Genomic DNA, 13,247 nt, shown 5'->3' on the forward strand with positions numbered 1-13,247 from the left:
TTGAATCGAGGTTATTCACACTCCACCCAGCCACCTCACATGTCAGTGGGATACCTGTCTCCAGGGTGACAACTAGTGCAGTCAACTGCTGCACTCAAATTTGCCACAACGATGCAGTCTGTCGAAGAATTTGACTGCTGTATGCATGCACGCCCAAAGCCTCACAGTCTTGAGAGCTAAGCCTGGCGTATACATACTTTTAGGGAAGCTTTCCTGGCTTATCTGGTAGTGGAACGACCTGTCTCGGGTAGGGGAATTGTTTAAGGGGTGGGATTGATACTATGGATACAAGATGCAGTTGTATGACTGCGAAGAGGCTAAACTAAACCTGCTCATTAATGTTTCGTATGTGCAAGGTCACGTCAGCAATCGGGACAGCCTCTGCTTGTAACAGCTTGCTCATCGAGGTGTTGGGAATATTTGTCTTTGGTGAGTATCACAAGATGTGAAGCACGGAATATGTGCTATAGACAGGTCACCTATACGCAATAGGGATACCCACTACTTTCAGAAGAGATGATATATCTCGTTAATACAGTCCTGTTACAAAGGGGTTTCGAACCAAGACAGCTCTCGCGCTGGGGTGCAACATGCAAAAGGTAATCATCGATTTACCCACGATCCCCAAGTCTATCATCATGGTTCTGCATAATACCGCCCGTAGCTTCGGGACGCGAATATGCTTCTAGATAACCGGTATGCGCGCCGATTGGTGCATTGGATACCAGGGTTTATTTGACAGCATGCTGCCGCTCAAGGTTAATAACAACGTCGTCGTTATCGTAGTCGCCATTTGCTCGTCTTTGCAGCATTCGTCACTTTGTCGCCATGATCAAAATTGGTTGACCAGTAGTAGCAAATATTGACTCGATTCAAGTAAATTATAATCAAATGACTTGGTGTAGATTTAGAGATAGAAATAAGTTGTGTAGATCTAAATCGGATCTCAAACCAGGTAAATGACTAAGACGTACTGTGTCAATACAGGCTTAGAGTCTGTGGCGTGGCTTGATTAATCTTGGCTACAAGCCCGTCTGCTGGTAAGAGCTTGTCGGGCGTGAAGAGGGAGGGGCCCGCGGACCTTGTCCGATACGAGGATACGCGCGCAACCAACCGCTAAGCCGAGTAAACCCTCGGTCGGTCATTGTGCATTTTTGTGCTGCACCGTACCTTCCTACTGTAGCAAGGGGCGCGGCCGCCATCAAGGGTCCAGCAGGTACTCCGTAGGTGGCAGGCCGCAGAAGGCCCAGACCAAACGTTCTTTAGCACAGTTTCCCGGCTGGGGTCGGTCCCGCATCCACCCACACTTCACTTCTGCAAGGCGTGCATGCAACGTTGTCAAAAATCTCCAAGGACACGCAAATTACTCCAATCAATTGTTGTAATTTCAGGCAATTGTGTTCCTCGTCGACTGTGCAAACAAGTTCACCGAGCTTTTTGTTCAATAGACGGATCCTTATCACCTTTCGGGCCAATCTTCTGCCACGACAACTCAAGCTTGACCAGGGTCATTCAAGGTTCATAGCGGCCGAGACCAAGGCACCCCGATAAGTAGCGGGGAAACGCCTCTGGCACCACGGGCGCAAAACGTTCTTTCCACAGCGAATCGGACAACTGCGCATCGAGACGAGATTGATGTGGCCGACAACGCCATGAAGCGAAACAACCGAGGCTCGAGCCCGGCCTCCGCCTCCCTGCCAAAGATTGCTGTCAATGGACCATCGACAAACATGACGGCGGAGCCCGACAAGGCTGGTACTGAGGGCGAGCGCGTCCAGGGAGGCGGTGATGGTATCGACGCGGGGCTGCGAAGCTTGGGACATTGTATGTCGCTATTGCGCACCACCCCTGCGCCGAGGAGAATGACAATAAAAATGTCTGCACCGTTTACAAGTACGCACACAGCAGCTTGCTGACTGCTTGCATCATGATCAATTACAGACAAACGAGCACTCCCGCCATGGAGATATGCTGTGCGACAGAAGATGCTGCCCCTGATTCGATGGGAAACACCCTACCTCGCCTGGTTGCAGTCCAAGATCCGCTCGCCCGCGCTCGACAGCTACTTTGCCATTACTGCAAACCTCGGAACGCATACCTTCTTTATGATCGGGCTTCCCATCATGTTTTGGTGTGGATTTATGGAGTTCGGGAAGGGGTAAGAGCGCGCAAACACGGCTGCGGGACGGGTTGGCATAACGAACCTTCGCGGGCGACCGGCATTATCTGCAGCTGCTGACCTCAAACCTTTGTCCACCATAGTCTTGTCCACATATTAGCGACGGGCGTCTTCGTTACAGGCTTCATCAAGGATCTCCTATCTCTCCCGAGGCCATTGTCGCCCCCTCTCCACCGAATCACCATGTCTGGATCGGCGGCTCTCGAGTACGGCTTCCCATCGACCCACTCGACCAACGCAGTATCCGTTGCTGTGCTTGGAATACTCATGCTGCACGACCCAACCAATACTCTTTCCTCTTCAGTCAAGCTCTACCTGGAGGTTTTGAGCTATTTCTACGCAGTCTCCATCGTCTTTGGCCGCCTCTACTGCGGCATGCACGGCTTCTTGGATGTGATAATTGGTAGTCTGATTGGCATTTTCATCGCACTGGGAGAGTTCTATTGCGGTCCGATCTTGGATTCTTGGCTTCATGCCACGGGCTGGCGCGGGTCCATCGTGTTTATCCTGACCATCATCGTACTGGTGCGCATCCACCCAGAGCCCGCGGATGACTGCCCGTGCTTCGACGACAGTGTTGCCTTTGCCGGCGTCATGATGGGCCTCGAAGTCGGCTTCTGGCATTACATGCACTCATCCTTTGCCTGGCCGGCGAGCGATCGCTTCTCGCTGTCTCAGTTGGGTTGGCCAACTGTGGGAGCACGGCTTGTGGCGGGCATCATTGTTATCTTTGCGTGGCGCGAAATTATGAAGCCTGCGCTGCTCAAAATTCTCCCCTATATCTTCCGGGCCATAGAAGACCGCGGTCTCTCTCTTCCCCGACGCTTCTTTGTCAACGCGAGCGAGTACAAGAACATTCCCGACCTCCTCCGCCTGCACACCGACAACGTTATCCCTTCGGTCAGTGACCTGCCTGAAATTGTACGCAACATCCGGCGTGTGGGAACCCGCGGCCGAAGTGTCAGCATCGGCCCCCAAAGCGCGGCAGATGCGTACGAGACGCTGGCTTACCGGGAGCGGAGGCGGCGGGAGAGCATGGGGAGCAACGCCAGCCTTGGGAGCAAGCCAAGCCTGCGGAACCTCAGGGAGGAGGTCAGCCGCGAGGGTGGCGCTTCCGGCGACGCTTTTGAAGACGGGGATGGTTTTGCCTTTTCGTCATCCCTCAGTTCCGCCCAGCAGATTCGGCGAAGGAACCAGTCCCCAGGGACTCTGGCCGACTACGAAAGCCAGATGGGGCGGGGCACTGTCGTTGTTGGAGACGAGGGTGGCAAAGGCGAGGATGACGTGGACATCTTCATTGGCCAACAGGATGAGTTTGAGGAGAAGGAGATGTTTGAGAAGCTTATAAAGCCACGCGTCAGGTACGATGTTGAGGTGGTGACCAAGCTGGTCGTCTATGCTGGTAAGAACTCCCGATCATAGTGTGGTTTTTTCTTGATTTTCGTCACTGACAACATTCACAGGCATCGCATGGCTGAGCGTCGAGGGCATACCGGTCATGTTTGAATATATAGGCCTGGGTGCGGAACACCTACGCCAGCCAAGGTGAAGACAAGGACATGCGCCTTTTACGACCGAAACACCCTTTGTTCTCTCAACCCCTTTTTATTTGGACTGTCACTTACTTACAACATTTGTTTTTCTCTTCAATAATGAGCGTTATAATGAGGGTTGGCGTTGCCTCGGACATAGGTTCATTTAAAGTTTTTATAATCGAATCTTTCAAGTTATTAATGGATGTGGGGGGTTTGGCTTTGCTCAGTTACTCCTGGACCTACTGACTAGGGTAGTCTAGTGCTCCGAATGATGCATGGCGTGACCATCTTGACTGGACTTGGGGTGCATAATTAAAACAAGTTCGACAAATTTGGTGGCATTTGGGGTGAGTTCCAGCCGTCCCATAGTCAACTAAAACATGCCATAGAATCACACCTAGGTATGAGAACTAACAGCAGGATTATTATCCAAATACTTGGCAGCTACCTGAGTACCTTGAGTACGAAGCGACAAACAGACCGGCTGTCTGGTCGGTAAGGTACGATGCGAAATAATAAACTATCATCATCGTAATCATCATGCAGAATACCTAACAGTACAGAAAAAAAGAAAGAAAGAAAAAGACAAACCCATGAAACGCCTTTCCCTGTCCCAACCCTTTTTTTTTACCCCTAGATTTTATTATCATATAGCTCCCTTATGTTTCTCGATGTGCCACTCTTCAATACAGGTAGTGGTGATCGTGTTGTTTTTTCAGTTTCCTTCGTCTGATCGCCGCCCGTAGGCGCTGCTCTCGGTTGGGACGGTGATGCAGCGGTCATGTAGGACCGCACATCATCATGCCCGATGGAGGTTGGCGACTTTTCCTCGGGGTAGAAGAAGGTACCATCCTCGCGCGACCGCGCGGTCTTTTCGGAGAAGAAGAAGCTGCTATTGTCCAGCCGCGGCGGCGCCACCGACTTCTCGGGATAGAAGATGCCGCTGCTCTCCCGCGGCGCCATGGACGGGCGCTCCGTCTTTTCCGGGTCGCCGCGCACCGGGCGCTTCCCCTTGGAGACGGCACGGCCGGCGACGGCCTCTTCGTCGCCACCTTCGTTGGTGTCGCTGCCAGAGGCGTCGGGGGTCTTCATGGCCTTGGGGATGCGCGAGATGCGCCAGGCCATGTAGAAGTCGAGCCAGTTGAGCATCATGCCGATGGACGAGATGCTGGCGAAGGCGAAGCCTATGGAGAGGGCGAACTCAAAGGGGACGATCTGGGTGGCGCACAGGGCCACGCCGGAGATCTGGCCGAAGCCCGACAGTATGGTCGTGACGGCAAGGGTCTGGAACAGCTGGTTGGTGATGGCGCGGATCATGGCCATGCGGAACGTGGCCGTGTTGATGTCCCGGGCCAGGACGGACAGGACGCGGGCGCGGGTCACGGCCAGCCGCGTGTCGGTCCAGTACAGGGCGATGGTGGGCAGGCCAAAGATGACGGACAGCAGGCCGAGGATGGCGTGGGCGTTGCGGAAGTGGTCCTGTCGCGACCCGGCCACCACGATGCCAAAGACGAAGACGATGATGAGAAATGGCGCGATGACGTACCCGTACATGATGCCGATCCACTTGGAGGTCTTGCGCGGGAGCGTCAGGTACGGCGACGCCATGCGGGCCAGGATGTTGCGGGCGGATTCGAGGCACAGTGCCAGCGGAAGCATGGCGATGAAGAAGATGATGGCAAACAGAACTGTTGTAAAGGAGGAGAAGGGTTTGGTTAGTTTCTTGTCTTGTTGAGAGACACCGCAAGGCCAGGGGGGGATGACGAATTGCGACAAAACTTACTGTGCATGATGAGCAAGACGATAAAGGGGATGAGCTTGAGGCTGTTGATCTTGATGCCATCAATGGCACCGTTCATGTTGCCGTCAAGCGCGCCCTTGATTCCTGTGCCGTCAATGTCGTAAAAGTTACCGCGGCTCGTGAAGTGGATGGTACCGTTGGGGATGACCTGTCGGATGGTGTTGGTGACGTTTTCGTTGAGACCAAACTTAGAGATGGGGTTGCCGCCCTTGATGATGTCCATGACGTTGAACGAGATGGCGCCGCTGCGGATCAGACCGACGCCGATGAGGATGATGCCACCGACACCCTCGCATTGCAGCAGGTCCAGGACGGTCTGGGTCCCGTTGGAGATGGTGTCGGCGTTTATGATGGCCGACAGGTTGAAGCCAGGCCCGGCGAGGATGGGGCCGTCACGACGAGCCAACCGCGCGGGCGCAAGGTCGGCCTTGTCGAACAGCGGCCGCGTGGGGATGCTGCGGTTGTTGGCACCGGGTATCTTGAGAGCATCGGGGAACTGCTTGGCGATGAGCTCGGCGGCCACGATGACGCCCTGGCCTCCGAGCCCCTGGCCGAATCCCGTACCGGCGCCGCCCAGCGTGTCGTTGAAGGCGATGGTCTCGTTGGGGAACGTGGTCGGGATGACGGCGGTGCCGTTCATCATGGCCTGGATGCCGCCCATCATGATGATGGAGTCGCTGGCACCCTGGAGGAAACCCCTGGCGAAGCCCTGCACGACGCTGCCGATCTTGAGCCCCGGGAACGTCTTCTGGAGCGTGCCGTCAATGTCAAAGTTCATGGGCAAGCCGGCACCGGCGCCGTCGCCGTCAAAGCTGCGGGTCAGAGACTCGGTCAGGCCGAAGCCAAAGGCGCCGGCCACGTCGGCGGCCGAGGTGCCCTGCGGCGGCTCGACGTTGCGGACCCGTGCGTTGCCCAGGTTGAGGCCCTTGGTGGCGCCGCTACCGATGCCGTCGGCGAACATGCGCGCCACCTGCGCCAGCGTCTGGCCGCCCAGCAGCTGGCTGATGTTGAAGCTGCTGGTCAGGTCAAAGGTCTTGTTGGTGTCGAGGTTGCGCGTCACGGCGTCGGTCAGGGCGAAGCCGAAGGCGCCGACCACGTCCGAGGCTTGGTTTCCAGCAGGGGGCGTGGCCGTGGTGGCATTGCCCATCTTCAGGCCCTTGGCGGCGCCGGTGCCTAGACCGTCGGCGAGTCCAAAGGCCACCTGCGTCAGGCTCTGCCCGCCGAGGAACGGGGTGACGTTGAAGCTGCCAAGGTCGAAACTCTTGCTGGTGTCGATGTTGCGGGTCACAGAGTTGGTCAGACCGAAGCCGAAGGCGTTGACGACGTCCGAGGCCTGTGTTCCGGTGGCAGGTTGGGCGTTGACTGCGTTGCCCATCTTCAGGCCCTTGGCGGCGCCGGTACCCAGGCCGTCGGCGAGTCCAAAGGCCACCTGAGTCAGGCTCTGGCCGCCGAGGATAGGTGTTATGTTGAAGCTGGTGATGTCGGGGGTGACGGATCCGCCTTTGCTCATGGCGCTGGTCACCGAGTCGGTGAGTCCAAAGCCCAAGGCTCCAACGACGTCTCGCACCTTGCTGCCTCGGGGGGCGGTCAACTGGGCGCCGTTGCCGAGGTTCAGTCCCTTGGCGGCACCGCCTCCCAGACCCTCGGACATGGAGAGAGCAACGTCGGACAACGGGGTGTCGCCGAGCAGCTCGGTGATGTTGAACTTGTTGCCCAATTCCTTGATGTCCACCGCGCCGAGCAGGGTTGCCGTGAGACCCATGCCGAGGTTCTCGATGGCCGGGTTCAAGCCTGATGCGGTCTGCCCGTTGTCGGCTGCCACCTTTTCCATGAGGGCTTTGGTGCCCGGTCCGTCTGTCAAGTTCATTCCCTGAGCCGTGCCGCCGCCGACTCCGACGCCGAGGAAGAATGTCGCACCGCCAGCGTTCTGGACGAGCTTGTCTTTGACGCCGCTCAGGGCTTCCTTGAGCGGCTTGGCCAGCTCGCTGATCACCCCGCTGCTCATCTGGGACAGGAGCCCGCCGGTTTGTTGCTCGCCGTCCGCACCTCCTCCTCCTCCTGCTCCTGCTCCTCCTCCCGGGAGGAGGCTGCTGAAAAAGCCACCTCCGCTGCCGGGACTCGGCATGCCGGGGAAGAGCTGTCGCTTCCTGGACAACGGCACCTTGTCCAGGTTCTCCAAGTCCCTGCGCACCTTTGCCAGCTTGTCGCCGACCTCGTTGAGCGAAGGCAGGTCGTACTTGTGGCCCAGGTCCCGCGTCAAGCTGGCTGTGAATTCGACCGCGAAGCCGAGGCTACGCCTCAGCTGTTGGTCCGTCACCAACGACTCTGCCGTGTCCGGGGACATGAGGCTCTCGAGCGCGGCCTGCCATGTTGCTGGCGGTGGTGGTGGTGGTGGTCCCTGCACCTGTCGTCGTAGATCTGTCTGCCTCCACGGGCTCGTGTGCTCGTACACGCCGATGGAGAAGAAGGAGATGGAGATGATGGCCAGCACCCATATACAACCCCTAAGTAAACTCGAACCTGGTTGCCCGCCCCGTCTTGGTGGTACTGGTGTTTCGGGACCCATGCTTTCTTTGTCGTTTGTGTCGTTTTCATGTATTATCTTGGCCATGTCCATCTAGGTAGTCTATACCATCCTCCAAAATTGAATGTCGACGGGGAGCCTGTCTGTTGTTTTATTAAGAAACACCTTGGTGGAAGGTCGTGGGGTGTGGGGGGAGGTGGAATTTCGGTTGGATGGACGATCGTGTTATATGATGTACACTTGGGGGTACTTGGTAGATGACCGATCGTAGCAGGGATATGTCGGGAGCCAAGCGTGGGGGAGGAAACTGGGTCGAGGATAAGGGTAGATATATCCAATCTACCTGTGAGCCAGGTAAGGCAACACGCCCCCTCAAAAAGGTAGTAAGTACTTTTTTTTTCTTTTTTTCCCTGTTATTTCCTTTTCTGTCTTCTCCGAATCGAATAAAATAAAATAAAACACTAAAAAAAAAGAAGAACCACTGACGAAAGTGGCGGCACTCCAGGTGTAAAATAACAGAAACACCCAAAAAAAAAAAAGAGATGCCTGTCACCCTCCTTTTCAACTTTTTTTTTGAAAGAGGCGAATAATGTCGAGATAAGTGAACGAACTGGTAGGTGCGATCGTGAACCCTGGGACGACTTTTACAGGATCCAGGTGGAGTTCTCTTTTTGTGTCATGCACTATATGCCCTTCTCGGCCCATGCCACCGACTGCTGCTTGATATGTGGACAGAGGTGGAACGGTACCAAACAAACACCCCCATGGCCCTTGAAACGCGAAGCTTTCGAATTCCCTGTAGACGATCGGATAACAGAGTAGAGTTGTCTGTTTTAATTTTTAATTTTAATTTCTTTTATGGTAGGTTTTCCTCTTTTCTTTCGTGGTTTCTTTTTTTGTTTCTTCCTCTCACACGCTTGTTTCCCTATTGCTGTGTGGGGTTTAGTGTTTTTTGCTGTTTTGGGCGAGCTGGACTTGTCATACTAACACTGCCTGAGGTGTGTAATGTATATCTGATGTTGGGTTCTTTATCCCTGCCAAGCACTCGGCACCACTACGTAGTGGCTACATTTGGTAGGAAGATGGGCTGGAAATTTTCCTCAGACACAAGATAAAAAAGAATCGCCCGCGAATACGGCAGACATCAGGGGAGACCCCCCGATGAGAATCTGGCAACGCAGATTCATCGAGTGGGTGGTTGATTTTGAACAGGTATGATGCCTCAAGCTTCTGAATCCTCCCCGGTCGATGTTTTGTTTGTCTGATGGTCCGAATACGGTTTTGGTTGTGAGACTAGGCAGGACCACTCACCATCGAGGGTCCAGGGTGCTAGGTCTAAGTAAGCGAGTAATGCAGCTGAGCTTGACTGGACCGGGCACCATCCCTCCCAAAAATAGTCCGGGCCATGATGGGCTTTCCCGTATGCGCCTTCTGATTCAACCGTCCGTCTGTTCAAAAGACTCACGTCAAAAAGTCTCAAATTTATTAAAGATCTGCACGGAAAGAAAGGAAAAACGGAAACTAAGTGCGAAGTAGTATAGAGGAGGAGAAGGAAGAAAAAAAAAAACAAAGAACATCAGATGTTCCATACTAAACCAGACTAGAACGAATACCCATTAGCGGAGAAAAAAAAAGAGAACGAGCATGTCAACAAAATCATCAAATCATTTGATTCATCGGTTGTTTAATATCCGCAAACTCTACGCGAAAACGAGATAACGAGGAATCAGGGCCTCACCGACTGAACTATCAAGTATGGGCAGAATGAGTGAAGTAAGGATGAGGAGAAGACAAGCAAATAATAGAAACAGGAACACTAAAGATATCGGGGGTTAGTAACTGACTGAAAATCGAGCATTACAGTAACGCGTGTTCATTGGGATGTCCTTTTTTTTGACGTAAGGATTCAAGCTTATTTCCCTCCATGGCAGCAAAATCACCTTGTTATTCCCAACCTTTCCGCCCCCCTCATTCTTCTAGCCGCTATGCAAGTCTGTCTGATGTTGAATAACCATGATGAGGACAGGGTTCGCATTGCGTGATTTGCACTAGGGTCCATCATGGTGGTGGTGGGCAGAGGATGAAAGAAAGAAAATCCAGGGCCTTGTTGGAAATACCACTGTACAAGATCAGGGTTACAACTGGCTGTGGACAAAAGCTAGATGGTACATATACTTTACCATGCGGCATTCAGTTCCCGGATCCGCTTGTTATCCGGTTCCCGGCCAGAACTGCTAATGCAGCGCCATGTGGCATAAATGCCGCGATATGATCGATGTCAACGATCGGAACCAGAGAAGGGTGCTGGACCTTGAAACAATGCTCTTGTCACACGTCTGTTAAGGGTACTGGACGTCGAAAGAAACAAGGCTGGTCAGGGATCTTGTTCGCCACAATCAGCCGGGGTCCCCCGGGGTCCTATACTGCTTGGGGCAATCCAACCCCCTCGCATGGCTCATGAAGCAGTGCGAGAGGGGACAAACTGATACTTTTCGAGATGGTTATACCATATGATCAGCAACTCGGACGATAAAGCTGTCACTTCATCACCAACCCGTCAATCTGATCCTGTGGTGCAAAAGTACCGAAAACTATAATAGCACAGAGCAGATTTATTGACGATATTTTTGAACAGACGTCATGCGTATTAGTTTCTGGAGTATACTTGGGATAACCAACAAGCATCTCTCCGCTGTGCTTAAAACGTGTTCGGGTGCACGCGTTCTTTGAGAATCGAGTGGGGGGGGGGGGGGGGGGGGGGCCAAGGGAAGGACGGGGGACCTGTCTGCTAGCCCTCGTCTGACCGGCCGCTGAGGATGATGAGGCCAACACAACATCCCAGGCCCCATGCAGTTTTTGGACAAGGCCGGCGTCTAAGGTTTTGGTAGATAGAGTGCATATTACGTAGATTGGGGATTGAGTCAAAAGCCTGTGTCAGCATTGCGTAACAGTCCTGTGTGATCCAAACCAACAACCCTGAGAAACTCCCATGGGAAAAGATGCGAGGAAAGCAACTAATCGAGTTGGTTTGTTTCCTCCCCACCATTCAGCCCAAAAGCGGAAAACATATCGTCTAGCGCCTAACGCCCCCTCCATGTTGCTGACAGCTGCGGCTACTATCGCTTGACACGCCCATGTTTTATAGCTGACTTTGTGAAAAGAGCCTTTCTCTCTCTCTCTCTCTCTCTCTCTCTCTCTCTCTCTCTCTCTCTCTCTCTCTCTCTCTCTTTTGTTCAGAGCCCCTCCCAATATATCTTAAACTCTGGGATGTCCTCGCGGGATATCCTAGCGGGACGTCCCACCTGTGTCCGGTGCCAGTTGACAACACCATGGTGACTCAGCGGCGAGGACACCACCAGGGCCATGTGTTCGCCTGAGAGGGTGGGTGATGCCGACAGAGTGGTGGCAAGAGGAACTCCAATGGCAGTCCGTTGGGAACCAACCATCATGTAGTGTGAATTTTTTTTTGTTCAAAAAAAAAGAGGGAACTTTGAGGTGACAGGACAGGGTTGCAATGTTGTGCTGAATATGCTGGACAGAACATCTTTGCCATGACAGGATCATGTCCAGTAACCGGTTTCTGGGCCCGTTGTCCGTTCGAGTCCTTGATTTATAAGCCACCTCTTGAACCACCATCTACTGGCTCGCGCCTCCAGATTGGCTCCCGAATGGCGAGTATGCTCTGTGATGGGTTGATAGAAAGCCAATTCCGGCCCGGGAGTCAACGCTTCATAGATCATCCGGTGTTTTTCTTCGCCTTTCAATCCGAGTTCTGGGGAGGACATTGATAATGCTCTGGTGTGGTGTTGTAGTCCACGGGGTCGGCTTGATAGTTTTCTCATAGGCTGAAGGATAAAATCAAGCTTAAGATATGCCTAGCTAAATCTGTATACGAGAATGTAAGTTGCCAACCAGCTTGCGATTTCATCATATTCCAATAGAGACCTTGGCAGAGACGGGCATCAGGTCAACTACTTGAGGTGACGGACTTGCGGGCAAGGCTGAGCAGCTCCTGCGGTAATACCCGTAAACTCTCCTATTCGCCGAGCTTATCCAAGAAGCGCATCTCCACAGGGCTCATAACCCTTCGTATGTCATCTGGTAGGTTGAAGAGGCTACTCTCAATCACAACCCGGACCGAGAAGGAAGACAAGAAAGCCCAACAAAAGCAACAAAGGACATGTGAAGATTTTGCTGTGTAGGGGCCCATCGGCATCTAGCCGAGAAGAAGCAAAACCTTTTCTTCTGTGCCAGTCCCGGTAAACTGGCTGTGTACCGAGTCGAGTGTGATCTTTGCTAACATTTCCGGAAATGACAGGCACTTTTGTCGCGCGAGCCTTTAGCCATTTCCATGAGCTCATTAGAACGAGCTCCTCCTCATGGCCACATAACAGAGATGCTGGCGACCTGCAGACATTGTCCCACGCTCAAGTCTCGAGGACGCAAAGGGGGTTCACTCTGCGCTCTTGGCACTCAAACGCGACTGGCAAACCACATCCAGTTTGGTTGCAGCTGAACATAAGGGAAGGATAGAATCTGGAAGCCCCCAATGCCCCGGGCGATAGGTGAGGTTGCGTCACTGAACTCGCTGTCTGGGCATCCACGGATGGGTCATCTGCTGGGGACGCGGTCATCGGCAATTTTACTGACGGTCCTGGCGATGATGTTCGGCGCTCTCTGCATCGACTGCACCGAACCAGCTTCCTTCCGCTTGACTCGATAGATGCAATATGACCGTATACAAGATGGTTCGAGTCAAAAGCAACAGATCACTTCCCAACACGAGCGACGACTTGGCAACTCACGGCTTCATGTCAGTGATGGGCAAGTTTTGGAAGACCATGACTTACCTCAGGTCAAGTGAGTCCTGGCTCGCCGTGAGAACTCAAAGAATAACTTTGACTGTCGCCTTGAATCAGAACCAAAGACATGTGTCTCTATGATTGCAAAACTAGGAGCGGCAACACATTTGGTGCAGCTGTCGACCATGTCATAAAGTGAATAAACAAAGTGGGTATTTGTCCATTTTTTTTTTAAAAAAAAAAAAGAATAAAAAAAAGCAGGGGACTTTAAACAAGGCACGTCTTTGGAAGCATGACGAACAGGGTAAACAAAACCTTTTGAGATTAGTCCCTTGGATTGGCGCTTGGAGAATGAGGCTCTTTTTCGATCACGAGCATTTACCCCTTGCATCAATCCAGGGATGGA

At 53.2% G+C, this 13,247-nt stretch overlaps 2 protein-coding genes across 2 annotated transcripts; one reads left to right on the forward strand and one right to left on the reverse strand.

Moving 5' to 3' along the window:
* The first annotated feature begins 1,212 nt into the window (after positions 1-1,212).
* Positions 1,213-4,373, forward strand: MGG_09184 (long-chain base protein 3). Its single transcript, XM_003709747.1, has 6 exons — positions 1,213-1,824; positions 1,942-2,158; positions 2,263-3,581; positions 3,643-4,061; positions 4,159-4,214; positions 4,286-4,373. The coding sequence occupies exons 1-4, from the start codon at positions 1,653-1,655 to the stop codon at positions 3,726-3,728; spliced, it is 1,794 nt and encodes a 597-aa protein (XP_003709795.1). The 5' UTR covers positions 1,213-1,652; the 3' UTR covers positions 3,729-4,061; positions 4,159-4,214; positions 4,286-4,373.
* Positions 4,348-8,126, reverse strand: MGG_09185 (uncharacterized protein; the record flags this gene model as incomplete). Its single annotated transcript, XM_003709748.1, has 2 exons — positions 4,348-5,402; positions 5,498-8,126. 2 exons carry the CDS (start codon positions 8,124-8,126, stop codon positions 4,348-4,350), a joined length of 3,684 nt encoding a protein of 1,227 aa, XP_003709796.1.
* Between the last annotated feature and the right edge of the window lie 5,121 nt (positions 8,127-13,247).

Source organism: Pyricularia oryzae, chromosome 1 (genome assembly GCF_000002495.2).
Source record: "Pyricularia oryzae 70-15 chromosome 1, whole genome shotgun sequence".
NCBI classification, from domain to species: Eukaryota; Fungi; Ascomycota; class Sordariomycetes; order Magnaporthales; family Pyriculariaceae; genus Pyricularia; species Pyricularia oryzae.